This window comes from Mobula birostris, chromosome X (genome assembly GCF_030028105.1).
Source record: "Mobula birostris isolate sMobBir1 chromosome X, sMobBir1.hap1, whole genome shotgun sequence".
In the NCBI taxonomy this organism is placed as follows: domain Eukaryota; kingdom Metazoa; phylum Chordata; class Chondrichthyes; order Myliobatiformes; family Myliobatidae; genus Mobula; species Mobula birostris.
Window position 1 is genome coordinate 68,062,026 of NC_092402.1, and position 26,139 is coordinate 68,088,164.

The 26,139-nt window shown below is 39.9% G+C and overlaps 1 protein-coding gene across 18 annotated transcripts in view; it reads right to left on the minus strand.

Annotated features, from left to right (window-relative positions):
* Window positions 1–26,139, minus strand: part of ikzf4 (IKAROS family zinc finger 4) — a 171,101-nt gene that overhangs the window by 73,908 nt on the left and 71,054 nt on the right. For 11 of the 18 annotated variants that reach the window (XM_072249048.1, XM_072249031.1, XM_072249033.1 and 8 more), the window contains 2 exons: window positions 23,185–23,239; window positions 9,857–9,961 (listed from right to left, as the gene is read on the minus strand). In XM_072249048.1, the coding sequence (XP_072105149.1) occupies window positions 9,857–9,961; window positions 23,185–23,239 (160 nt within the window). The remainder of the gene's footprint in view (window positions 1–9,856; window positions 9,962–23,184; window positions 23,240–26,139) is intronic. The other 7 variants (XM_072249032.1, XM_072249042.1, XM_072249038.1 and 4 more) reach the window with 2 other exon arrangements.

The window sequence follows — 26,139 nt, forward strand, 5'->3', positions numbered from 1 at the left end:
CCAGCAATAGAATCAAAAGATTGTTAAAAGTTACATCTTTACATTTCAGGCCAGGCAGCATCTCTAGGAAGCGGTACAGTTGACGTTTCGGGCCGAGACCCTTCGTCAGGACTGACTGAAAGAAGAGATAGTAAGAGATTTGAAAGTGGGAGGGGGAGGGGGAGATCCAAAATGATAGGAGAAGACAGGAGGGGGAGGGATGAAGCCAAGAGCTGGAAAGTTGATTGGCAAAAGGGCTATGAAAGGATCATGGGACAGGAGGCCCAGGGAGAAGGAAAAGGGGGAGGGGGGAAATCCCAGAGGATGGGCAAGGAGTATAGTGAGAGGGACAGAGGGAGAAAAAGAGAGAGAGAAAGAAAAAATATATATATTATAATAATAATAAATAAATAAATAACGGATGGGGTACGAAGGGGAGGTGGGGCATCAACAGAAGTTAGAGAAGTCAATGTTCATGCCATCAGGTTGGAGGCTACCCAGACAGAATATAAGGTGTTGTTCCTCCAATCTGAGTGTGGCTTTATCTTGACAGTAGAGGAGGCAGTGGATAGACATATCAGAATGGGAATGGGATGTGGAAGTAAAATGTGTGGCCACTGGGAGATCCTGCTTTCTCTGGCGGACAGAGCGTAGGTGTTCAGCGAAACAGTCTCCCAGCCTACGTCGGGTCTCGCCAATATATAGAAGGCCGCACCGGGAGCACCAGACGCAGTATATCACCACAGCCAACTGAAGTGTCGCCTCACCTGGAAGGATTGTCTGGGGCCCTGAATGGTGGTGAGGGAGGAACAGTCGTTCTATGGCTTGGCAATATCGGCCTAAAGTGCACTATGGTGACACCCAGCTCCATATTTCCACTACTCCACTGTCTTCACCTGGTCAAATTGCTTTTCCAACATCCAATGCTGAATAAATAGAAATATTTTCCGGCTGAGTCTTGGTAGGACCAGAGTTCCTGTTCATCTGTCCCTTACTACTGATATCTATCCATTTAAAACTGAACCAGTCTTTGTGCTGTTTGACCCTCATGTGAGCTTTGGACCACAAATCCACTCCATTGATATTATCTGTGCCCTCTGTGTTAACCTCTAGGCCTGTCTTTTCCTATGGACTCCTGGCAGTCTTCCCTTGTCCTACCCTTGTTATTTTTCAGTTCATAGGAGCTTTTCTTCCTGTCACTTAACTTGCACCAAGCCCCTTTACATATTATCCCTGAACTTGTAACTCATACTTAAGTAATACCTTGCTTTTTGAACTTTCAGTTTTTTTAAGTAGCTCAGTGGTCTTGCTCCATTGCTATACAAACCTCCAAGATCTCTTCATTCTGATTCTGGGTGGTCATCTTTTTAAAATATGTGTTGCCTTCATCTAACTTTAAGATTTTTAAAGGAATTCTTAAAATGGGGGTGCTTTGATGATGGATTTTTTTTCTCTTTGCATCTGCTATTTTCAACCTCAATATACCAACTTTGTGCCAAAATGGTAGTAAGCTGTTATTGGCCAGCTCGATTTAAAAAAAATCTTGACCAGGCTTGCATATGGTGCAATCACCATCTTCACACTGAGTCTTTCTATCCCTTTGGTAGTGCATTGGAGATGAGTTGGGCATGTAACAATATTATCTACAAGTCCATTGATTCTTGCTGGTTTAATATAGTATGTTTTCTGTGTTTCAGGAGAGCCCTTGGATTTTCATCCAGGTTCCTTTTTATGATTTTCTTCAATCACTGCCAAGTTGTTGAGCTTTGTTGTTGAGCTTTACTGTTGAGCAGGATATGCTTTCAAGTTAGAAATGTCATGACTTGTCATTCTAGCAGTGATATACTGGAACACCTGTGAGTACAACATTAAGCTTTTTAGTATTCATAAATCAGTTGAAAACAAAGGCTTGTATGAAGTCTTATCAGGATGCTGTGCATTACAAATACAGTATTTCATATTTCCTTACAAGATGGGAGGCTGTTCAGTCCATTGTATCTGTTGGCTCTTGGATTAATTCTATAAACTATTGTCCCTGTATTATCATCTGCTTGTCATGCACCCCCTTCCCCAAGCTCACTTCTCCTACCACTCACTTAACAGCTAGCGTATCTTTGGGATGTTTGTCCATTGTAAAGTTCACCCTGACAATGGAGAAAGAGGAAGGCAGGAAGGTGAAATTTGTAATCAATTCAAAGCTTGCATTATGGCTGTTAAGTATGAATTTTCAAGACATTTGGATTGTGGACCTCAAGTTTGGTTCTGTGTGTCTTGCTGGAATGATGAGTTTGATCAGGAGGCATGAGCATCAGTTGGATTAAGGTTGATCCATGTAGCACGGGCACACCTCTCAGAAGCAAGTAATGGCTTGCAACATTACCAAGTATGATCTGACATTATGTCATGCCCTTCTCTTACCTTCATTAATTACCTGAGAATTTATCTCAACGTTTCTCCTTTATTGTTTCTCTGTCCTCACATTAGCCTTCCTCTCAGCTTTCCTGCTCTGCTCTTGTATTTCTTCACCTTCTCTCCAGTATTTGGTTTTTGCATTTTGCCATGCAGGTCACCCAAATTCTCCATAGTCAAAATTGCCTTGTTCTTTTCAATACTGCCATTGATTCTTGGTAGTTTAGTCACATAACGTTCAAGCCCCAATCACCTTATCAAGTTAAACAGACTAATCCAGCGGTCCCCAACCACTGGGCCGCGGACTGGTACCGGGCCACAAAGCATGTGCGGAAACGATATGATTTGGCGATATGAGTCAGCTGCACCTTTCCTCATTCCCTGTCAAGCCCACTGATGAGCCATTACGCATGCGAGGTCATTACCCGCGCGTCATCCATGTCAGCGCGGGAAGGAGATCAACTCCTTAAGCTTGCAAATGACGGCGGGCTGAAAAGTATATTTGACATAACATCTCTGCCGGCATTTTGGATCAAAGTCAAGGCTAAATATCCTGAGATAGCCACGAAAGCACTGAAAACGTTGCTTCCATTTCCAACATTTTTCTGCGAAGCGGAGTTTTCTGCAATGAATGCAACGAAAACTAAATTGCGGAATAGACTGGACATAAGGAACCCCGTTCGAGTACAGTATTGCTGTCTCCCATCACCCCTCGATAGGACCGTCTTGTTGCAGGAAAACAAGCTAGGGGCTCCCACTGATTCAGCAATATTGGTGTGTTGCAATTATTTTATACGCCTTTCTAGTCTGTGCCGAACGCTACTCTCACCTAGTCCCACCGACCTGTACTCAGCCCATAACCCTCCATTCCTTTCCTGTCCATATACCTATCCAATTTTTCTTTAAATAATAATATCGAACCTGCCTCTACCACTTCTGCTGAAAGTTCGTTCAACACTTACTTCAAGCTCTCTGTCCTCCCCTGATAATTGACTTATCACTATATTCATGCGAGGAAAATATGTTCTGTGCTTAATATTAAATTCGTTAGATAAACCCTTTTAGAAAGGAAATTGAGTGTATTAACCACTTATCACCTATATTCTGGTCGTGATTAACACCACCCCCCTCACCCGAACAGAATCGCCAAAAACGATTTGCAGAGAGAAAAAAAAAAATCGGCAGGTACACGCATGCGCACTGGTGCCCGCGCAGGGCTTCATGGTCATTGTAGTCTTTCTCTGGGTAAACACAACGTATTTGACTGCTACTCTTGTCCGTTGGCAACCCTACCCTCCCCCACCTCCCCCCCGGGTTGGCCGGTCCGCAAGAATATTGTCAATATTAAACCGGTCCGCAGTGCAAAAAAGGTTGGGGACCCCTGGACTAATCCATATATTCCCATTTGATTTTATGGTAACTAATAAATGGAAGTGTAAAGATGCAAACACGAGGAAATCTGCAGATGCTGGAAATTCAAGCAACACACATAAAAGTTGCTGGTGAATGCAGCAGGCCAGGCAGCATCTCTAGAAAGAGGTACAGTTGACGTTTCGGGCCGAGACCCTTCGTCACAGAACAATTGTGGAAAGACAAAAATTAGTGGTGTAGGAAAAGTTAGAGACGTCATTGCAAATAGTTCTCTGTTCTCAACTGGAGAGAAAGGAAATAAGCCAGCCAGAGGCAATCCATATAGCTGGAAGATGGTCAATAGCCATTTTAGTTGACAATGTGGTCAACCTTGCCATAAGGCAACATACAGGACAAGAAAGGAAGTAAAAGAGACTATGACAGAATGGACATATTCAAATTGAGTTCCAGGAAAGATGGGCACAAATTTGAGCAGCTATGATAGGGAGCTTAAAGCAAAAGGGTAACCAGGAAAAGAATAGGTCCCCTTAAGAATCAGTGTGGTCATCCATGTATGAAGTAAAGGGAGACAGGCAAGGTATAAAATTAATATCTCTTGTTTGTATTTATCATGAAGATGATCTGGAAGCTAGGTAATTAAAGGAAGAGAACAGTGATGACCTGAAACATATCAACATCACGAAAAAAGTGATGGTAATATTGAGGCACGTACAAGTGGATAAAGCCCTGAGGCCTGATCAAATGTGTTCTACAACATTACGGGAAGAAAGGGAAAAGTTGCAGGAGCTCTGGCAGAGGGTGAGATGCCAGAAGACTAGAGAATTGCTAATGCTGTGCCTTTAGGGGCTACAAGGTCAAGTCTGGGAACCACAGGCTGGTGAGCCTAACACAGGTGGTGGGAAAATTACCTGGAGGGGATTCTGAAAGACAGGATCTACTTTAATTTGGAAAGGCAAGGACTGAAGTTGTGAGAAAGCACATCTCTTGAATTTGATTCAGTAGTTTTTTTTTTGAAGAAGAGGTGACTAAGGGGATTGAAGAAGGCAGCAGATGTTGGCAAAAGCCTTGCTAAAGTCCACATAGACAAGGCCTTACATGGTAGGCTGACATGAAAGGTTAGATCACATGGGATCCAGAGCAAGACAGCCGATTGGATTCAACGTTGGCTGAGTGGAAGGAGGCCGAGGGAGGTAGTGTAGGGCTGCTGTTCAAATTGGAGGCCTCTGACTGATGGCATGCTGCAGGGATTGGTGTTGGGCCCCTTGTTTGTCATTTATATTAATGATTTAGACAAGAATGCAGGTGGAATGCAAGTTTGCAGATGACACAAAAATTGGTGGGGCGGTGGACAATGACATTTGTCTAAGGTTACAAGATCTAGATCAACAAGGAAAATGGGCCATGAAATGACAGATTGAATTTAACTTGGACAAAGGTAAAATGATGCACTTAGAGAAGTTAAACCAGGGTAGGACATGCACAGTGAATAAAAAGGCCTTGGGGATTGTTGTGTAACAGGGTGACCTAGGGGTACAATAAAATAGTTCCCTGAAAGTGGCAACACAGATAGACAAGCTGGTGAAGAAAGCAAATAGCATGCTTGCCTTCATCAGATGGGGAGCAGTATAAAAGTTGGGACATCATATTACAACTGTAAAAGATGTTATTGAGACCTGATTGCTATACTATAGGAAGCTAGAGAGAATGCAAAAGGATTCACAAGGATGCTGCTGGGACACCGGTTATAAGGAGGGACTGGATAGACTGTTTTCCCTGGAGCGAAGGAGTCTGAGCAGTGACCTTGCAAAGACTTCTAAGATCATGAGGGGCATAGATAAAATGGATTGCTAGTTCCCCACCTCCCCCACCCCTGGGTAGGGTAATCCAAAATTAGTGGGCATCGGTTTAAGGTGAGAGGGGAACAATTCAAAGGAGACTTGAGGGACAGAGTTTTTTCACTCAGAGGGTAGTGGCCTATGGAATGAGTTGCTGGAGAAACTGGCAGAGGCAAGTACAAGTACAATGCTTAAAAGACATTTGACAGGTACATGGATAGAAAAAGTTCAGAGGATATGGGCCAAATGCAGGCAAATGGGACTAGCTCAGGAAGCCACTTGATTAGTATGCAGGGATTGTATAGAAGGGCTTATCTCCACACTGCATAACTCTCTAATTGAGTTGCAAGGCCAAACAGGTCAAAACCAAGATTACAGATCAAACTTCAAGTACCACAAGTACTCATGCAAGTTTTCATCACCAGAAGAGCAATTCTAATACTCAGAATTTATTGGAAAGACTGGGAAATGGGGTACATGAAAGTAAAAGTGAGTAATTAAATATATGAACATTTTGAACTTGCTATGTTGGTGCTGGAATGGGTGGCAACACTTGCAGGACTGCCCCCAGGCACATCCTTAGGCTGTGTTGGTTGTTAGCGCAAATGACATAGTTTATTGTACGCTTCAATGTACATGTAACAAACAAATCTGAATAGTTATTACAATATGTGCCTATTCACTGACTAATCAGTCATACAATAATCACCATGTTACATACACGATTTGCTTGCGATCATGTTCTAAAATGCAAACAAGACAAGCTTGCTTGCTTGATTTCAAAAGACTTGGAATAAATGGCATAGAAGTATGTTATCCCATACCTTAAAAGGAATAGATTGTAATGTTTCACTTAAGCTGCACCTTCAGAAAGTGCTTGTTAATGGCACTTCCAGCAACTCACACCAGTTCGCCACCACACATTCGACTATTTGGTTCTTGAACCAACAGCACAAGCTTAACCACAACCTCAGTATAGGTGACCCCACTTTTCGAACATTCGCTTTACGAAAACTCACTGTTACGAATGACCTAAATTAGTTACCTGTTTTCACTAACAGAAGGTGTTTTCACTGTTACAAAGAAAAGCAGTGCGCGATAAAAAAAAAGGCAGCGCGCGCCCCAAGCAGCCACTCTCCCCCAGATTCGGAACAGCATTGCTTAAACACATGTCTGTGAGCAGCCATTTGCAAGATGAGTTAAGGTATCGGAAAAGCCTAAAAGAGCTCATAAGGGTGTTACACTTAGCGTAAAACTAGACATAATTAAGCGTTTCGATCGTGGTGAACGAAGTAAGGACAAAGTGAGTTTGGCTTGTGGAAGTTGATGAAGATGATGTTGGCAACCCATGACCAAGAACTGATAGATGAAGAGCTGATGCAATTGGAAGAGGAAAGGATTACAGTCGAAACCGAATGAGTAATGATAAAGTACGACTTTAATTTTGAAAGGGTACGTCAGTTTAGAGCATATTTGCAAGATGCTTTGAGTCCTTACAAAGAACTGTATGATCTAAAAATGCGTGTGGCTAAGCAGTCAAGCAAGCCTTCCACATCAGCCACAGCAGACGACGAACCTCAACCTTCAACATCAAGGCAGGCAGAGATAGGAGAAGGTGACCTGCCTGCCCTGATTGACGATGAGATGACACCCCATGTCCCACCACCCCAGCCCCCAGGCCGCGGACAGATACTGATTCGCGGAGAATGCAGCGGTAGCCGGGAGGCACACAGCACATCTTTAAGAAAAAGCCGAAATAAACAAGCTAATTAATTAGGTGCCGCCCAGCAAGTAATTGTCGGCCCAGATCAGAGCCAATTGCCGATTGCATCACCTCTGATCTGGGCCGACATTTATGTGCCAGGCGGCACCTAATTAATTAGCATGTTTATTTCGGCTTTTTTCTTAAAGATGTGCTGGGTGCCTTCTGGCTACTGCTGTACCCCTGCATGCTTCGTGGATCGGAATCGGTTCGCTGCCCGGAGGGTGGGGGCCACTGCACCACCCAAACTCCAACGACTCAGTCTAACATACCATCATCAGTGTGCTCACTGTCTTCCCGATTCCCATAAGTGATACTACACTGTACATACATTATTTCTACTTTATATCAGCTGTGTATTTTTAAGTGTTATTTGGTATGACTTGGCAGCTTCATAGCTTAAAGGTTACTGGAGAGTGCTTGCGCCGTGTTTCCGCCGACGGGGCTTGCGCCGTGTTCTTGCCGACGGCGCTTGCATGAGATTTTCGCTACGGAGAACAGTTCAGGCAATGATTGTGTAAAAGTATTTCTATTTTATATAGGCTGTGTATTTATCATATCATTCCTGCTTTTACTATATGTTACTGTTATTTTAGATTTTATGTGTTATTTGGCATGATTTGGTAGGTTATTTTTGGGTCTGCGAACGCTCACAAAATTTTCCCATATAAATAAATGGTAATTGCTTCTTCGCTTTACGACATTCTGGCTTACAAACTGTTTCATAGGAATGCTCTACCTTCGGATGGCGGGGGAAACCTGTATAGCAACACCGTGACCACTTTGCACTATAATGGACTGTTTTGTTTCTGGTCCAATTGGGCTCTTTCTTGTAAAAATTGTGTATATGCTTAATATATGTTTCCCTGTGAATGCTATTTATATGATACTTTGTACCTGTGATGCTGCTGCAAGTAAATTTTTCATTGTGCCTGGCATTCATGTACTTGTGTATATGACAATAAACTCAAATTTGACATATAAAATTACTAAATGATTGCTGACACTCAACTGTTTTACTTTATGAAAATGAAACTCACACAGATTAAAAAAAATCACAGTGAATGAAGACTAAAACACACAAGAAAAAGTTAGGATTTGCATTTAAAGCCATCAGGATGCTAAGAAGAACAAATTAATTCTGAAATCTCACTCCTAGGTAGCAAATTGTTCCCAGATGCTTTGAATATGCAACTTTTTTGCTTTTTCAATTTTTCTGAAACTAAATTATTTCTTTTTTGCATAAAATGTGAAAATTTCATAATTTGCTTTAATTGTTCATAACTTATTATATGATAGGATAAAATTGCAGCTAATTGCAGATGGTAAGGAAAGCAAATGCAATGTTACAATTAATTTCAAATGGTGTAGAATACAAGAGCAGGGATATGCTGCTGAGGCTTGAAAGGTGCTGGTGAGGCCTCACCTTGAGAATTGTGAACAGTTTTGGACTCCTGATCCAAGAACAGATGTGTTGGCATTGGAGAGGGTTAAGAGGTTCCCAAGGATGATTCCGGGAATGAAAGGGTTATCATATGAGGGATGTTTGAAGGGTCTGGATCTATACTCATCGGAATTTAGAAGGATGGGGGGGGGGGGGGGGAAGAATCTCATTGAAACCTTTTGAATGTTGAAAGGCCTAGACAGAGTAGGTGTGGAAAGTATGTTTCCCTTGGTGTGGGGGGTGGGGGGGAGGGTCCTCAGACAACTGGGCACAGCCTCTGGATAGAGGGGTATCCATTTAAAACAAAGATGTGGAGAAATTTCTTTAGCCAGAGGGTGGTGAATTTGTGGAATTTGTTACCACAGGCAGCTGGGTGTACTTACGGCAGAGATTAATAGGTTCTTGATCGGCCACAATAGGGAGAAGGCCAAGGAGTCGGTTGGGGGGGGGGGGGGGTTTAGAAAAAGGATCAGCCATGATTGAGTGGTGGAGCAGACTCGACAGGCCAAATGGCCTAATTCTGCTCCCATGTCTTAGGTCTTATGATCTTTAGATTCTAAGATCCTAACCTTCTCAGATGTCAACCTGCACTTCCCAGCTGCATAAAATTTTTCAGTTGACAGAAGGGGAGATGAATATCCAATTTACAAGACAGACTTCAGTGTTCTCTGCTCCAGCAAATTCTAATCTGCTCTTTTAGTTAGGACAATCAGTCTCACAATCAAATGACTTGCCCACATTTATCTAATGTCAGATAAACACGAGCTAAACTTTCATTTATGGAAACAAAGATCCTAGATTCTGATGGACCTACTCATTTCACTACAGAATTTTTTTAAAAAAACATTTGTGAAGCTTGTGTGTTAACTGTGAAATCAATACACCAAAAAAGTGTCATCTATATTAAATGTTAGAAATAAACTAAAAATGCTTCTCTATTCATCCTCAGAAAATCAATTCTGGCTCCTAGAGATTCATGATTGACTATATAACAACAGCCTCAAAAGTGCTTAATGTGTGAAACCAATGAATAGTTTAAAAAAAAAGTAGACATACCACTCAAAGAACGGCTGGGTGAAGAGTGCTGACTGTTGGGTGTGCTCACTGTTGGACCCACCATTGCCCCAGGGAATTCTTTGTCCATTGAAGAGTCACCGTTTCCTGTATGATAATAAAAGATTTTTTTATATAAACACAAGAACTGTAATTTCCAAGGATTACCATTAAATTTTTCAAAACACACTTACACACGGAAAAAAACTGAAAAATGAAATTCAGTATGTAACGTGGATGCAAGTAATAGTACACTGTTGATTTACACTGGGAATTTCCATTTCCAAAAATATAAAAAGGCTCAAATCAAGATTTGGTCTGAGGACTCAACTGCATACCCAAAAACTAGACCACTAAAAACACAGTACCATTGTGACACAGTTTCAAACTGAAACAGCCATTCTAGATTTTTGGGGTCAATACCATCACTGCAAGAGTACGATAATTCTAGACAATAGTTGATCCACATACCAAACACTTTAGTAACTTCTTATATGGTACCAGCATTTATGTCTGATACATGGCCAAGACTTGGATACAGAACACTGATCAAGGCTCAACACATAATTAAGGATCTTGATACTCAGTTCACTTGCTATATTTTAAATGCATTGCCCAATTTCACTGCAGCACACAAGATAGCTAATCTTTCACTCATTAATAGATGCATCTAAGAAAGGTTTTTTTTTTGTAATTAGATTCCACTGCAGTGTCAGAGATTTACTGGATAGAGGCAGAAATCTTGCACATTAGTCAGTCGGCATAGTTCCACATAGAATTATTGATCTTAAACGTTGTATTATTAATCATGCTTTTCCCAATGTTCATTAGGATTTGAATCCATTTACTTGGCAATCTTTTGCACTTGCACAGTTAGAAAATCAAAATTCCAATCTTAAAAATAAAGCTCATCTATAAAAGTATGTGTCCTCTAACATCACACAAGGGAAAAGTGCACATCGTATATGAACTGCTTGCACTCTGAACTCCAAAAAATTTAGCATTTTCTTCATTTCGACTTCCAAAACAGCAATAAATCGAGGTGTTCAATTTGCATTGAAAAAAATCAATCCTTTTTCTTATAAGCAGCATAACAAAAGTTCATTTTTAAAGAAAGGAAACAGCTTAGTTAATTCTCACACTGAAGATCTTTTTCTATTAATTAAATGAACTACCAGCTGGAGAGAGACTAGCAGTTCACACAATCTGCCAACCTTATCCAGTTATCCAGCAGCTTTTATCTTGATACAGACCACTTTGAATCTAATTGAAAAAGGTCAAATTAATTTTAAAACCAACAAAATGGCACAGAGAATCTGGAATGAGCAAAGAACAAACACAAGTAAGGCTTGATGACGACGACAAAAAAAAGGTCCTTCAACCCTTGGTCAAGCTAATAATCTATAAAGCAACAGCTGTTACTTATAAAACAAATACTGTAACAAATTCAACATTTGCTAAAACAAAATTCTCTAACATAATACTCCACATTCATAAATTGATACAGTTCAAATTTTGCTTTGTTGGTTGTGTGTCAGTTTATAACCAAAATCTCAAAAATGCATGAAAATGTTTTACTGAAAACAGAGTAAAAATGAGTTACAGAAATTTAGCCATTATATTACTTAGATTGTGAAAATTACCAGAATTTCAGCTCTCAATTTCAGTCAATAAAATATTAATTTTAAGGAGGGAACAGAGAAACTGTTCTGTTTTGCTACATTATTCTTTATCATTATGTCGTCAGTTGACCAAGCCATTCTCTTCTAGCATTTCTTCATTGTCCAGTACTGTTGAAATGAATTTGTATGACCACTCTTAATTTCTAATCATAGCTAGAACAACACCATCACTGGCTACCCTTTCTATCTTTACAGAAGCACCAGCTCTCAAGTTTGAACACTTCCTTGGCTATTCAGCATCATGTGCTGACATCACTTATGGATATTGAGTCAACCAACTTCAACATGTGCTGCAGACAAACCCAATGTCACATCTCCCCTACCTTGATCCATTCATTGGAGTGTCTACCCGTTTGACTCGAGTAACCAGCTCTATATCCTCACCATCACAATCTGCTTCTACTGCCATAATATTATTGCCCATCTTCCCCCATGGCGCAGTCAACCTACCAGTAAAAGTCATTCACATCGTCAGCACAATGTTCAACCAGTTCAAGACACATAATTTGTCTTCATTCTTCTACAAGTTCTACACTTTCCACTACTGAGCAAATCACTCAAATCAGCACCATACTCACTGCCCCTTAAATAATTCTAAATCTTTTCTGCTCCCATCTCCCTGGAAAACAATAGAGAGAGAAAAAAAAAACTGCCTCACATTGAAAGTTCTAAGAAATATCAACTTGCATTTTTCTATGTTAAATGCCTATTATAAAAAGTGCAAAATTACTTCAGATGTAGTCAAAAAGACACCGGGAGAACTATAACGTGATAGGTTTCATGGAGGTTTATAAAAAAAATAGATGAAGCAACCCAACAGTATAGAACTGGTTAAGTGTAAAGGTGGAGTTGAGTATTAACAGGGCAAACAAAGAAGCCACCCTCATGTGGATCATAGGGCATCACAAGGATGCGGAGCAAGCAGCAACCAAATATAGACCCTAAGAAATTAATGGGAGACATGGCGCAAATAAATGGATAAGTTAGAATAGAATACGGCGCCACTGTAGCGTAGCAGTTAGCTCAATGATATCACAGCACAGAGCATTCCAGAATTCAGGAATTTAATGCCAGTGCCGTTCTGTAAAGTGTCTATGTATGTCGTTCCTATGGAATGCACTGGTTTTCTCCCAGAGACCAATGATGTACCCGGTAGATTAGTGGGTTATTGTAAATTGTCCCATAATTAGGTTAAAGTTAATCAGGTTTATCTGGGATGGCGTGGCTCAAAGTGCCAAAAGGGCCTACTTGGCACTGTATCACTAAAATAAAAATAAATAGAAGCAAGAATGATCCAATTGAGCAGAAAACATTTGAGGCACTGAAGGATGGTATAGTCCAGCATGTGGAAGATAGTTGGAATAGTTAAGTGGTATGCTCAGTTATATATGTGACTCTGATTAGGACCATTTCAGTCAGTTCTGCAGCTGTTTTATTAGAATAATGCACCTGTAATTGGAAAGTAGAGTAAAATCAAGCAACCCAAAAGCTATGAAGGAAACAGATTAAAAACAGGAGAAACTGATCAGAGACACTTCAAGGTGTCTTATTTTGAAGAGGATAGAATGATAGCAACCAACTTGAAAGGGAAAATGATGTCTCTATAATGAGACTACTTACTTTGTGAACTACAATAGTGTTTCAAGAAGGGAATATGGATGGACATGGAGTTCCAACGTTCAGAAAATAGAAGCTTGTTGGAGGCAAAGAAGGAAACCAGGCAAAAAACTGGATAATGTGGAGGAAGGAATGAACAAAAATGAAAATCAGGTAGGAAGATGCAAGGGGGGAAAGATACAAGGCGATGGTTGAAAACCAGTCTTTTGCAATCAAAATAATGATCGGAGAATACCATTAATAATATGGATTGAAAAGCATAAATGGAGTTGGGGAGGTAAGCGGAGGAGACAGAGAAAGGAAAAGGGGGGAGGCAAAGGTTTAGAAAGGACAGAGCCTCAGTGAACTCAAAGAAGGGATAGCAAGTGGAGATAAAGGCTAAAGTTATCAAAGATGATCTCAAACTGAAGGCTGAGGGTGGATCTCACGGAGAATTTTAAAGTAAAGCAAAGCATAGAAAATATGAAGCACTCAAATAAGAATCACCAGAGAAACTTGAAAGTGTATAGGTAAGAGAAAAAATAACATATCACAGCAGTTTGGTCAGGTCAGATAATATGATACATACAAGGTAGGTAGGTTAAATTCCACCACCCAATTGCAAAGTTCCTATGACAATCAATGCCATCATGCCAGGATGTCAAGGGCCTGCAGCCAAACCTTTAACAGCGCTGAGAAATTTGTCAACAGATTGACAGAGGTGTTGGATTTGAGAGTGTGGTCAATGAATGGGACATGAAACTGGTGAATGAGATTAAGTGAGATTAACTCCCTTATAGCAGACTGTGCATGAAGGTCTTCAAGGGAAAGTTGGCATGTCTGGGAATGAGAAAGAAGAGGAGAAAACACCTGTAGATAATCCAAAAGCAAAAAGGGAAGTAGAAAGGATAAGTTTTATGTCACAAAGTCAGAGAAATACAGCACAGAAACAGGCCCTTTGGCCTATCTAGTCCATGCCAAAACGATTTAAACTGCCACATCCCATCGACCAGAGTCCTCCATAGTCCTACAATCCACGTATCTATCCAGACTTCTCTTAAACATTGAAATCGAGCTTGCATGCGCCACTTGTGCTGGCAGCTCATCCCACACTCTCACAATCCTCTGAGTGAAGAAGTTTCCCCTCATGTTCACCCTAAACTTCTCACCTTTCACCCTTAGTCCATGACCTCTGGTTGTAGTCCCACCCAATTTCAGTGAAAAAAGTTTGCTTGCATTTACCCTATCTATACCCCTCATAATTTTGTATACCTCTATCAAATCTCCTCTCAATCTTCTATGTTCTAAATAATAGTCCTAATCTATTTAATGTATTCAATCTTTCCCTATAACTCAGGTCCTCCAGACCCTGCAACATCCTTGTAAATTTTCTCTGTACTCTTTCAACCTTGTTTACATCATTCCTGTTGGTAGGTGACCAAACTGCAAACAATACTCTAAATTAGGTCTCACCAACGTCTTTTACAACTTCAACATAACATCCCAATTCCTGTACTCAATAATTAGATTTATGAAGGCCAATGTGCCAAAAACTTTCAACGCCACTTTCAACGAATTATGTACCTGTATTCTCAGATCCCTTTGTTCTACCACACTCCTCAGTGCCCTACCGTTCACTGTGTAAGTCCTACCCTGGTTGGTCCTACCAAAGTGCAACACCTCACACTTGGCTGCATTACCAATTCCAATCTCCATTTTTCACCCCATTTTTCCAGCTGATGCAGATCCCTCTGCAAGTCATGATAGGCTTCCTTACTGTCCACTGCACCCCCAATCTTGGTGTCATCCGCAGATTTGATGATTCAGTTAATCACATTATCATCCAAATCATTGATATAGATGACAAATAACAAAGGACCCAGCACTGATCCCTGCGGCACACCACTAGTCACAGGCCTCAAGTCAGAGAGGCAACCCTCTACTACCACTCTCTGGCTTCTCCCACAAAGCCAATGTCTAATCCAGTTTGCTACCTCATCCTGAATGCTGAGCAACTAAGCCTTCTTGACCAGCCTCCCACACAGGATCTTGTCAAATGCCTTACTAAAATCCATGTAGACAATATCGCTGCCTTGCCTTCATCCACTTTCCCAGTAACTTCCTTGAAAAACTCTTAAGATTGGTCATACATTACCTACCACACACAAAGCCATGTTGATCATCCTTAATCAGTCCATGTCTATCCAAATGATTATATATCCGGTCCCTTAGAATACCTTCCAATAACTTTTCCACAACTGATGTCAGGAAGGAATACAAAATGTGGGCACAAATTAACACATAGGAAATTGAGGTTACAAAGGCATGGCTGAGGTTGCAAGAAACAAGTCTTGCTCATCAATATGTACTTGTCAGTGAAACACCCCAATTCACAATTTCTTTTGAAATTCTTTTTTAAAGAGACAACCTGAACAACTCAAAGTTTTAATGTGGGAATGGCAACTCAGTTTTCATTATCATAGGTTTGGAAGCAAAAATAATAGCATCAGACTTCTTAATTTCTGAAAATGATAGCTATTACATAACAAATATACTGGCTGCAAGTTTAAATTGCAATCAGAAGAATGAAAAATACCTAGTGCACTTTCACCCAAGTCCCAAATTAGCTCTCCACTTTTGGAGTGGAGAAGGCAAAGCATATCAAATGGTTATGTAGTCTAAGAGCAGATCATAACTATATTATCCCAGAACCAATGGAGTCACCCTGATAAGAAATTGCAATGATTAACGTTATTTCCTACCAGCAACGTTCCCAAAGATGGATCTTGAAGAAATTACTCTGGCTAGGTTTTCGCTAATTGTTTTCTATATTTAATGATATCTCTTCTGCAAATAATCTCAGTCTCTTTCCCCTTATAATCCATATGGTTTGACCACCAGGGCCATTGGTGGGTATTTCTCGTCTATTACTGAAACTGTTCTTCCTGTAGCCACAAGGCAGTGTTTAGCAATAGCCCAACACTTGGAACTTTTCCCAATCCCAAGTCTAAAGCTCCCAATTTCTGCTCAACATATCCAAGCATGGCATTACTCAAACTCAGTACTGCAGTCAATGCAAAATCAATTCTGCACCCTCTCATCACAAGAGCTCCATGTGTTTTTGACAAAAAAGGGGCATAATTCTGAAGCACAGTTAACATACACATTTATTGACATGACTTTACATTTGTCATTTATATGCATTAAACTTTATTTGGTTAAAGTAACAGCAGCTCAAGTGATTCCCTTCAATTGCAAGGGAAGCCAGACAGCTGCATGATAGCAGAAGCCAAGTAGAGTGGCAGCTGCCAAATTTTAGCACCACAGTACACACTCTAGCTTGCCAGTAGTTATTACATTTTCAACTCTTACATTTAACGCGATTGGTTGAAATTAATCTCAGCCTTTGTATTTCTGTTAAATTTGTGACTTGTCAACATAAACTAGGTTAAGACATCTCTTCACAATTTGCATTGCTGGTACTTAAAGGGATAAACAATCATTGCTTAAGTCTAGAATTCAAGATGTCCACCTCCTAATAAGTTTACAAAGATTTGTTAAAATACTAATTAAACCTTTAATTAATGAACAATGAAATTCCTATATTTCACACATAGAAGAACTGGACACCATATCTGATTCATAGACATTCAGTTAAATTTATTTGTTCCATACCTCCAGGTGCATTCTGTTTTATAATTTTACATCGCTGTGAAAGGCAAGGACTCTAACTGACTATGGATTAACACTAGCTGTTTGAAGCCAAGGGTTTAAATGGTTGGCCACAATGAAGTGCCAATCTACACAAAATATTTGCTCAAATGAACTGCCAATTTTTGAAACAAAAAGAGAGGGGTGGACAAGTTAAGAAGAGTTCATAAAATACATTACTGAAGTTATGTTGCTTTAAAAAAATAATATAAAAATTATAGAACAGCTGCCTTGTTTAATTTGGATTCTGAATCCAACATCCAGGAGCTGCCTCCTAACACCTATGCTGCAAAATCCCTTTCTATACATCTGTGGCAGCTTCTATTAACAAGATGTCAAAGCCTGATGCAGAGCTATAGAAAGCAGCTTAACAGCACAAACACACCTACTGAATGTCAAAGTCCCAGAATGCAGCTTCTAAATACAAATAAAAAACTATTGTTAAAAGTCAGAGTGACCTGCAGCAGTGTTTTAGGGCATTGTATTTCAAGTAAATTACTGCATATACAGAGTTGTATATGCAAAATGCACAAAATATAACACAAATGCACAAAATTCACTCAAAAATCTGTTCATTATTATTTGTCAGCAACAATAGGGAGGGGTGAAATTAACTCAAAGTTAACAGAAGGTTTGATTCTTGAAAGGAATAGTGCTCTTCCATTTTGTAATGCAACTTGAGCCTCAAGGAGAAAATAAACCAGGCCACACTACTGCCAGATATTTTCATACTTTTAGCAACCCATCTTCCTGGAAATGTCTCTTCCAAGATATGAAACTGAGCCAGCCTCCTCACTGTCTGTGCCTAGACTGATGGCAAGGAAATGACCCACAGCATCAAACAATACCAAATGATCTGTAGCTTTAAAATGCCCAACTGTGTAACTTGAGGAGCAAATTCTGAACATGGTATTGCATTTACTGGATCTCGCCTTCACATATTTTAGAAGCCATTTCTGAAATATTCTGGAAACAACTCCTATGAACACCTAAAGAAAAAAAATTCATGTAAATATTGAATATTGAAACATTTCATAGAATTAAAATCAACTAAAAGTAGCTCAATTATATTACACATAATTCTAAAGGCTGAAAACAATGGTGTAATCTTTTCCTTATCTTGCTAACCTCAGTTTTTATTTTGTCACTGAGAGATCTATTAGACAAGTTCTCTTAAGCAGAATGAAGCTCATTCAACAATTCAGAATATCCATTATTTCGCTGATTCTTTTCCCCCTTACATCACTGAAAAGCTTGCTTTGTCAGATTTGAACCGCCCTGCCCGGATTTTGATAAAGTTTTTGACTATATGTGGAATGAATATTACTTGTCATTATTACAGATATTCTTAAATTTTTATTTATTATTTCTTTCTTTTGTATTTGCACAGTCTGTTGTCTTTTGCACACTGGTTGAATGCCCAAGTTGGTGCGGTCTTTCGTTGATTTATTATTATTATTCTATTATGCATGCTTTGAGTATGCCCCAAATCTCAGCGTTGTATATGGTGACATATGTACTTTGATAATAAATTTATTTTGAACTTTCAGCCCATCAAATTTATGGCCACTGTTAGGTCAATCCATAACACACATTTCCCCAATTATTGCCCTGTAGCCTATTCTCACTCACATACCAACTGACTTCACCTTTATTCTCCTGCCACCCACCTACACTTATCAGAAGTAATTAACTTAACAGTATGTCTGTGGGAAGCAGTTGCAGAAGAAAACATGAAAACTTTACACAGACAGCACCAGGGGTCAGGGTCATTGGAGTTGAGATAGCAGCACAAACTGTGCACCACTGCACCATCCATGTGTTGAACGTTGTCTGTTATTTGCTACATGCTGTTGGAGATTGCTCCATTATCCAAGGAGTAGCAAATGGGATTCAACATTGTTTAGAAGTCAGCTAATCGCCCTCTTCTCACCTCAGGAGGAAAGGAAAGTCAGTGATAAAGCAGCTGAAAATGGATGGATCACAGCCACTTCCCCAAAGAACTTCTACAGCCACAAGGCTGAAAGCTATTAAAATGACTGACATTCAACAACCACAACCATCTTTCTTTGACTGAAGTATTACTCAAGCCTTTGGAGCATTTCCCCTTGACATCCGATAAATTTAGTTTTACCAGGGATCCTTGACACTGCATTCAGTCAAAAGCTAGCTTGCAATTGAAGGTAGTCATTCTCACTTAACTTCTGGAATTCAGCCTTTTTAAAAATCCCTGTTGAGGTCTGGAGCTTTCAGCACATTCTAACTGACCTGCGATGCTTCTATCAAATAAATACTAGGAAGACTCTCGCTATATCCTTTCTAATTTCATCCCACTCCTGATTACCATGAAGGGGTGAATTAAGATTATTTGTAAATTCTGCACCTTATTTGTTTAAATCAAAATCCCAACCTCCAGTCTTGATGCACAGTTTTGAGCCAAAACATTAACAATTCCTTTTGTACTACAGACGTGGTTCAACTTATTGAGTCCTCTGGCAGGTTTTTTTGTGGAAGGCATGTAAATGCTGGAATCTGGAACAATATCAAGGCAATCTACTTTCACCTAGGTCTGTTTCAAATATCTATTCATTTCTTATTAGCAGACTGTTCCAGTTCCTTAGTAGCTAGTCTCCCACCTTTTACCCTTCAAAATATATAGCTTGCCCAAAGCATCTATAGAGGGGAATAAGCAGTCAACATTTTGGGCCAAGACCCTTCAACAGGAAACACTGACTGTTTATTCCCCTCCATAGATGCTGCTGGACCTGCTGAGTTCCTCCAGCATTTGGTGTGTGTTGCCCAAGATTTCCAGCATCTGCAGAATCTCTTGTGTTACACTCATCCAGGCAACTGAAAAGCATAGGAACACTACCTCTTGCAGGTTCTCCTCCAAGTCACACATATCAGGGCTTGGATATACAAAATCTAAATTTCTCTTCAGAATTGTAGTTTTTTTTTTTTGGGATGACCTATTCAACGGTAATTAAGGATGAGCAGTAATTGCTGGCCTTGTCAGCAACATGCACGTCCCTAAAAATGAATAAATAACCAAAGTCCCTTTTCAAAGTATCCAGTCAGTATAGGGGATATATTGCATAGTAGGGGAATTAAGGCAGGTATGTGGAGATGAGTCCATGGCCAGATCAGCCAAGATCTTATTGAGTGACAAACCAGATGGGCCAGATGGCCTACTCCTGCTCCTAATTCTGATGTTCTTATGTTCAGTATTGGCTGGCATCAGACCTCAATCGTCTTAGCTCAGCTAGAACCCTCCTTTCTGAATCATGAGGTTTACAACAAAATATAGGGTTAAAATGCACAGTCAAATGGTAAAGCTTGAAGCCTTCAGAACTTACACTGCTTTACTAGCTACTGCTTTTGTTCACTACTACACAATCATAATGCTGGTGATGTTTCTTTGTGCTTTCTTTTGGTAAAGCATTCAGACAGGATTTAGAGTGATACCTGACAATGATAAAAAGGTTGTAGTTTTTCATAACTTGGACTTTTGACAAACCATGTCACATTGCTCACACTTTGAAAAAAAATCAGAAAATGTTTATACAAATGATCACAATTGAAACATAAAACCAAGCTTTATAGTTTCAACACTTAATTACTTAAGAAAAAAAACTTTTAAATTATTTGCTCCAAGGAAAGGATTAGGCTGGTACTGGTTGGCCAACACTGGAACAAACCAGGACAAAACTGTTACCTGATCACTTCTATACGTAACTATTGACCCTCAATTTAAATTCTTGAAGAAATACAACTCTGCTACTGAAAATGAAAAATGCCAGAATGAGACAAGGTACCATATTGGTCTTACCATAATCTATTTGCTTTAGAAGATCAATAAGAGATGATGGGAAAGGTTGGGTCTGATGTGCAATCACCTATTTTTGCACAAGTTGCAGAAAGATTACAGATTGTGTCCTTAGTTCATAACAATTATTTTCTCTACTTTACACTTGTGTATTGGAAATGACATTGAACAATCTTCAATACTTCAAATTACAAAATGTAACATAGACTAATAAAAACAAATTGATTAAAATTGCTTCTGGAATCGGCTTGGGTTATTAATACATACAAGTCTGCCAAACAGAGGTACAATTTCTGTTGCTCTCTTAATGGGAAAGGCTGACTTACAAGAGTACAGTGTATATTTCCTCAAGACTTCCACAATAGAAACATACCATAGAAAGTAGCATGGTGGTTTCACTCCTGAAAGAACTTTAACAGTAAAGACTGTGCACACATTCACCTCCAGTAGTACAGACAGCAGAGAGTGTCATGACCTTTTCCATTTGAAAAATATTCAAAAGCACATACACTAATGAATTACTATTTACTAGTTTTTAAGTAATGGTGCTTGGTCTTACAGTTCACTCATGTTCTTGAGCATTTATGCAAGAAAATGTCAACCCAGAAAATTAACATGTTACTGTTTTCTGCATTTTTTAATTGCAGAGACTTCCGAAGTTCTTCATTCACTTTGTCAAAAATGTTACATCTTTCCCAAAGATGCCATCCATTAGAAGGATACAGCTCCACAGACTTCAAAGTGGCAATATCAATGCTTACATGAAGAATCAACTATCCACCACACCCAAATCTTATTTCACCATCCATGAACATCAAGTTGCAATATGGATCATTGTATGAAGACTGAGGAGCAAAACTCTTGAACAACTTGTCCCTCTCCAACTCTAACAGAGGGGTGTGTTGGTGCATCAAGCAAGATGAAATATTACGTGAACAGGTAACCCAGAAAATATTCTATTCCCAACAGTTCTATCAACTGCACAATCCCCAAACTTCCTGTTTGAGTCAATCTAATCAGTCCACATAATTAATCCCATGTAAAGAGCAAATTCAACATCCTTAATACAGAAACATACCACATGGTGTTTTTAGGAGATTATACTTCAAATCTGTGGGAAGGTTAGTACCCATTTTACCTACACTGCACTGATTACAAGGATATGTTTGTAAGATGCTGTGCTAACCATGTTGATACTCTTCACCAGTGACAACATATTACACCTTGAGAAGCATGTAGTGGTATGGAAACCGCACTGGCAGGCAGGAAGGCTCTAGAAAAACAAGGACATATATACAGAAAGGTGCCGGAAAAGGGCTAGTAACAACATGGAGGATCCCACCCACCCTGCTCATGAACTGTTTGTCCCACTCCCAGCACAGAGGAGGCTACGCAGCATCCACGCTAGGACCAGCAGATTCAAAAATAAATACTTTCCCAAGCAGTTAGGTTGATCAAGACCTCCACCCACTAACCCACGCCTCCATATCCCCAACCACCACTACTTTATCATTTCCTGTCAGTCACCTTATGTACAGACACTATTGTGTTTAGTGTGCACTTTATGGACATACAATAAAGCTGCCTTATGTATTTATATTTATTGTGTTTTTTTTTTCTTATTGTGCTGCATCAGAGCCAGAGTAAATATTATTTCTTTCTCCTTTACACTTGTGTACTGGAAATGGCACTGAATGAAAATTGGAAAAATAGAAGTGGAGGAGAAGATGGCGACGCGATGCAGCTCACAGCAGCTGCTCCGGTGGTGATGTCTGTCATCTGTCAAGTAGGATGCCGTGCACAATCCTGATTTGATGGAGACAGACGTGAGAGCACGGAGGAACATCTGGCAAAACTTCTGAAATGTCTGCTTCACTGTCGCTGCTACTGTGTGGTCCAGAATCTCAGGAGGGGAAGGCCCCGAGTCCTCGGCTTTGCTTGATGCTCAGTGGACGGGGCAGGGTCGAAGCGCTCGGCAGAGGATGGTGCTCGGTGTCGGAGGGTCCAAGTTTTCCAACGGACTCAAGAGTCGGCTGCGGTCGGGTGCTTCCAATGCATCAGCAAGGCTTGCGGCGCTTGGAGGGTCATGGCAGGGAGAGTTTCTCCCTTCTACTGTCTGCGTGAGATGATGGGGCTATCGGGACTTGAGACTTTTTTTTACCATGCCCATGGTCTGCTCTTTATCAAATTACGGTATTGCTTTGCACCGTTGTAACTGTATGTTATAATTATGTGGTTTTTGTCAGTTTTAGTCTTGGTCTGTCCTGTGTCTCTGTGATATCTTTCTGGAGGAACATTATATCATTTTTTAATGCATGCATTTCTAAATGACAATAAACGAGGACTGAGTGTCCTCATAATCTAATCTAATCATAGGATTATCACATTAAAGATTGTAAAAACATATCAAAATATCTAGCGTGAAAAGTTTCAGAGACAATTAATTGCTTCATGAGATAGTTAGCTGGAGGCAAAATGTTTTAACACTTGGAAAGATGAGCACAATGTTCCCTTACCAGAAATGTAACCACGACCATTGCAATCTTCTATGTCCATTTTCAAAGTGCTCTGCTAGAAAGCAAAAAAAGAGTTTTAAATTCATTCATGTTAAAAGAATTTTTCTAAATGCAACATTTAAGTGACCTTTGGTTAACTACAAAAAGTCAGTCACCCTTAAAACGTTGCAGAGCTAGAATGCCCTGGTCGAACTCCTGATTGCTGCACCAAATCTCCATGTGGCTGAGCTGTTGTGATTTTGTTTGGGGATAAGTATAAATTACAGACCTATCCATCTCCCCACGCAACACAAGAACAGTGTAAATTACTTGGGGATATATAATTAGATGATTTACCATGATCTGTGGCATATATTTGAATGATGGCTACGTTACTCTATGAAAAGAGGTGAACAGAAGTTTCTGTGCAGCCTGTCTAGGAAATGGTGATTGTAATGCATTGGGATACGACTTGCAGCCCAAGATTTATTTGCTTTCTCCTTGATAATGCAATTGAAAACCTCATTACAACGTTTTATAAAACCAAATGGAAACAGCATTCAATTTTCCTAAATTTACAACAGCATCTATTGTTGAACATCAACATATACTCAGAGTTTATGATCTCAGATGGGCTGTCTTACACATCTGAATCCCAGGCTAAATGAAACGTTATTTTTTAAAATAATGATGCCTATTAATAATCCAAGCTGGAGTTAAATCCACATTGATTATACTAAGTTCAAATCACACATCTAAAAGATCAAAGGCAAACAAAAATAATGACCAAACAGATAATCTGTGTTTTAAGCAAATAAAAATTGCAGAATATTTTATACTTGAACTATTTCTCTTAAATGTAGAAATCATATCTGCATCCACCACTTCCACAGCCAAGTTGTTCCACATTCTCACCAACATCTGAATGAAGTAGTTCCCCTGAAATACTTACCTTTCCCCTTTATGAACTCTAGTTCTAATCTCCCCCAACCTCAGTGGAAAAAAGCCTGCTTGCATTTACCCCATCTATACCCCTCATAATTTTGTATACCTCTATCAAATCTTCCCTCATTCTCCTACACTCCATGAAATATCATCAAGGCTCCACCACACAGGACTTTTCTCTTCTTAAGGAGGTGGTACCAGAACACAAAAGCACAGAGTCAGTGTTTCAGGAAGAGATCCTACCCCTCTGCCATCAGACTTCTGAATGGTCAATGAACCATCCCATCTCCTGTATTCAATACACTGATTTATGAAGGGCAATGTGCCAAAAGCTTTTGCCACTCTCTGTACCTATGCCCCCACTTTCAGGGAATTATGGACCCGTAATTCCCAAATCTCTCTCCTGTTTGAGGAACTCCTATAAGTGTCCTGGGATTGGTCTCCAACAAGCACTACCATCCAGTTGAATCAAAATAATTTCAACCACTAAAGGTTTTACCATTAACCTGCATTTGCTCCATTTTAACGGGGCTTCTTACTGAATGAATGAATCCTTGACATTAAGCAATGTCATTCTCAACTACTTTGTAATATTCAGCTCAATCACATCTTTGAGGCCTGAAACAGTACTCTTCTTCAAGAAACCAAACGCGCTATTATGAGCAGGTTAGTTATAAGATGTCACATTGATTTCATTTAATTGGTGATTGAACAAGGGTTGACAGGATTGTCAATTGGTTGTATTAAAATTAATAACATTTTTACAACACAGAATTAGAGCAGTCTATGGAGACTCAGTTCCCCACAAATCTTATTCTCTCAAGTGTCTACTGATTTCTTTTTTGGAAGTCTTGATTGGTTGTTTTCACCATCTCCCTTTCGATATGGACACCTCTTCATCCCTTCTTAGTGAGAGAGAGAGCTGTGCCATGTCAAAGTGCTGGGTTATGGACTGTAATTTTTGTTGAAGTGCAGATCATGAGCTCTTTAGGGGCTTTGCTATAGCTTGGTGGATGGTGGGGGGGCGGTGGAAGCTGATGCTTCCTGCTGGAACAAGTGGGGGGGGGGGGGAGGGAAGGATTGATACTTTGCTGCTGCTTGTGCATGGAAGCAGCGTGAGGGGCCTTTGGGGTTCTAAAGGTTTTCTGCCATTTATTCTTTGAGGCTATCTTCTGTTTCATGGATGTCTGTGAAGAGTAAGAATTTCTGGCTGTATACTGTACATTCTCTGCTATTAAATGGAATCAATGAACTATCCTTACAGGTAGAAGTTTAGATCATAAATATTTACATAAAGCTTCACCACACTATGTTCACTTCATCTCATTGCATGCTGAGTTCTGACTTAGGGAAGTTCCAGTTGAAGTTTATTTTTGATCATTTTTTAAATCATTCTTCAGTTAATCTCAAATTAACAAAACTTCAAAAAGATTATTTCCAAAGAAAAAGATGAAAACTACAAACCAGAATACAAATTATGCTACTGCCTGTGTAAAGGCAACTGAAAATTAAATTGTGCAACATTTCTAATACAGGTGTCCCCCGCTTTTCGAACGTTCGCTTTACGAAACCTCACTGTTATGAAAGAGCTACATTAGTTCCCTGCTTTTGCTTTCAGAAGGTGTTTTCACTGTTACGATAAAAAGCAGCGCGCGACCCAAGCAGCCGCTCTCCCCCGGATTCGGAACGGCATTCTTGCTGGCATTGCTTAAACACGTGCCTGTGAGCAGCCATTTACAAGATGAGTTCTATGGTGTCGGAAAAGCCTGAAAGAGCTCGTAAGGGTGTTACACTTAGCGTAAAACTAGATATAATTAAGCATTTTGATCGTGGTGAACGAAGTAAGGACAGTGAGTTTGGCTTGTGGAAGTTGGTGAAGATGATGTTGAAGAGGTTTTGGCATCCTATGACCAAGAACTGATAGATGAAGAGCTGATGCAATTGGAAGAGGAAAGGATAACAATCAAAACCGAATGCAGTAGCGAACAGACCGAAAGTGAAATAGTCCAGGAACTGAATGTGAAGCAACTG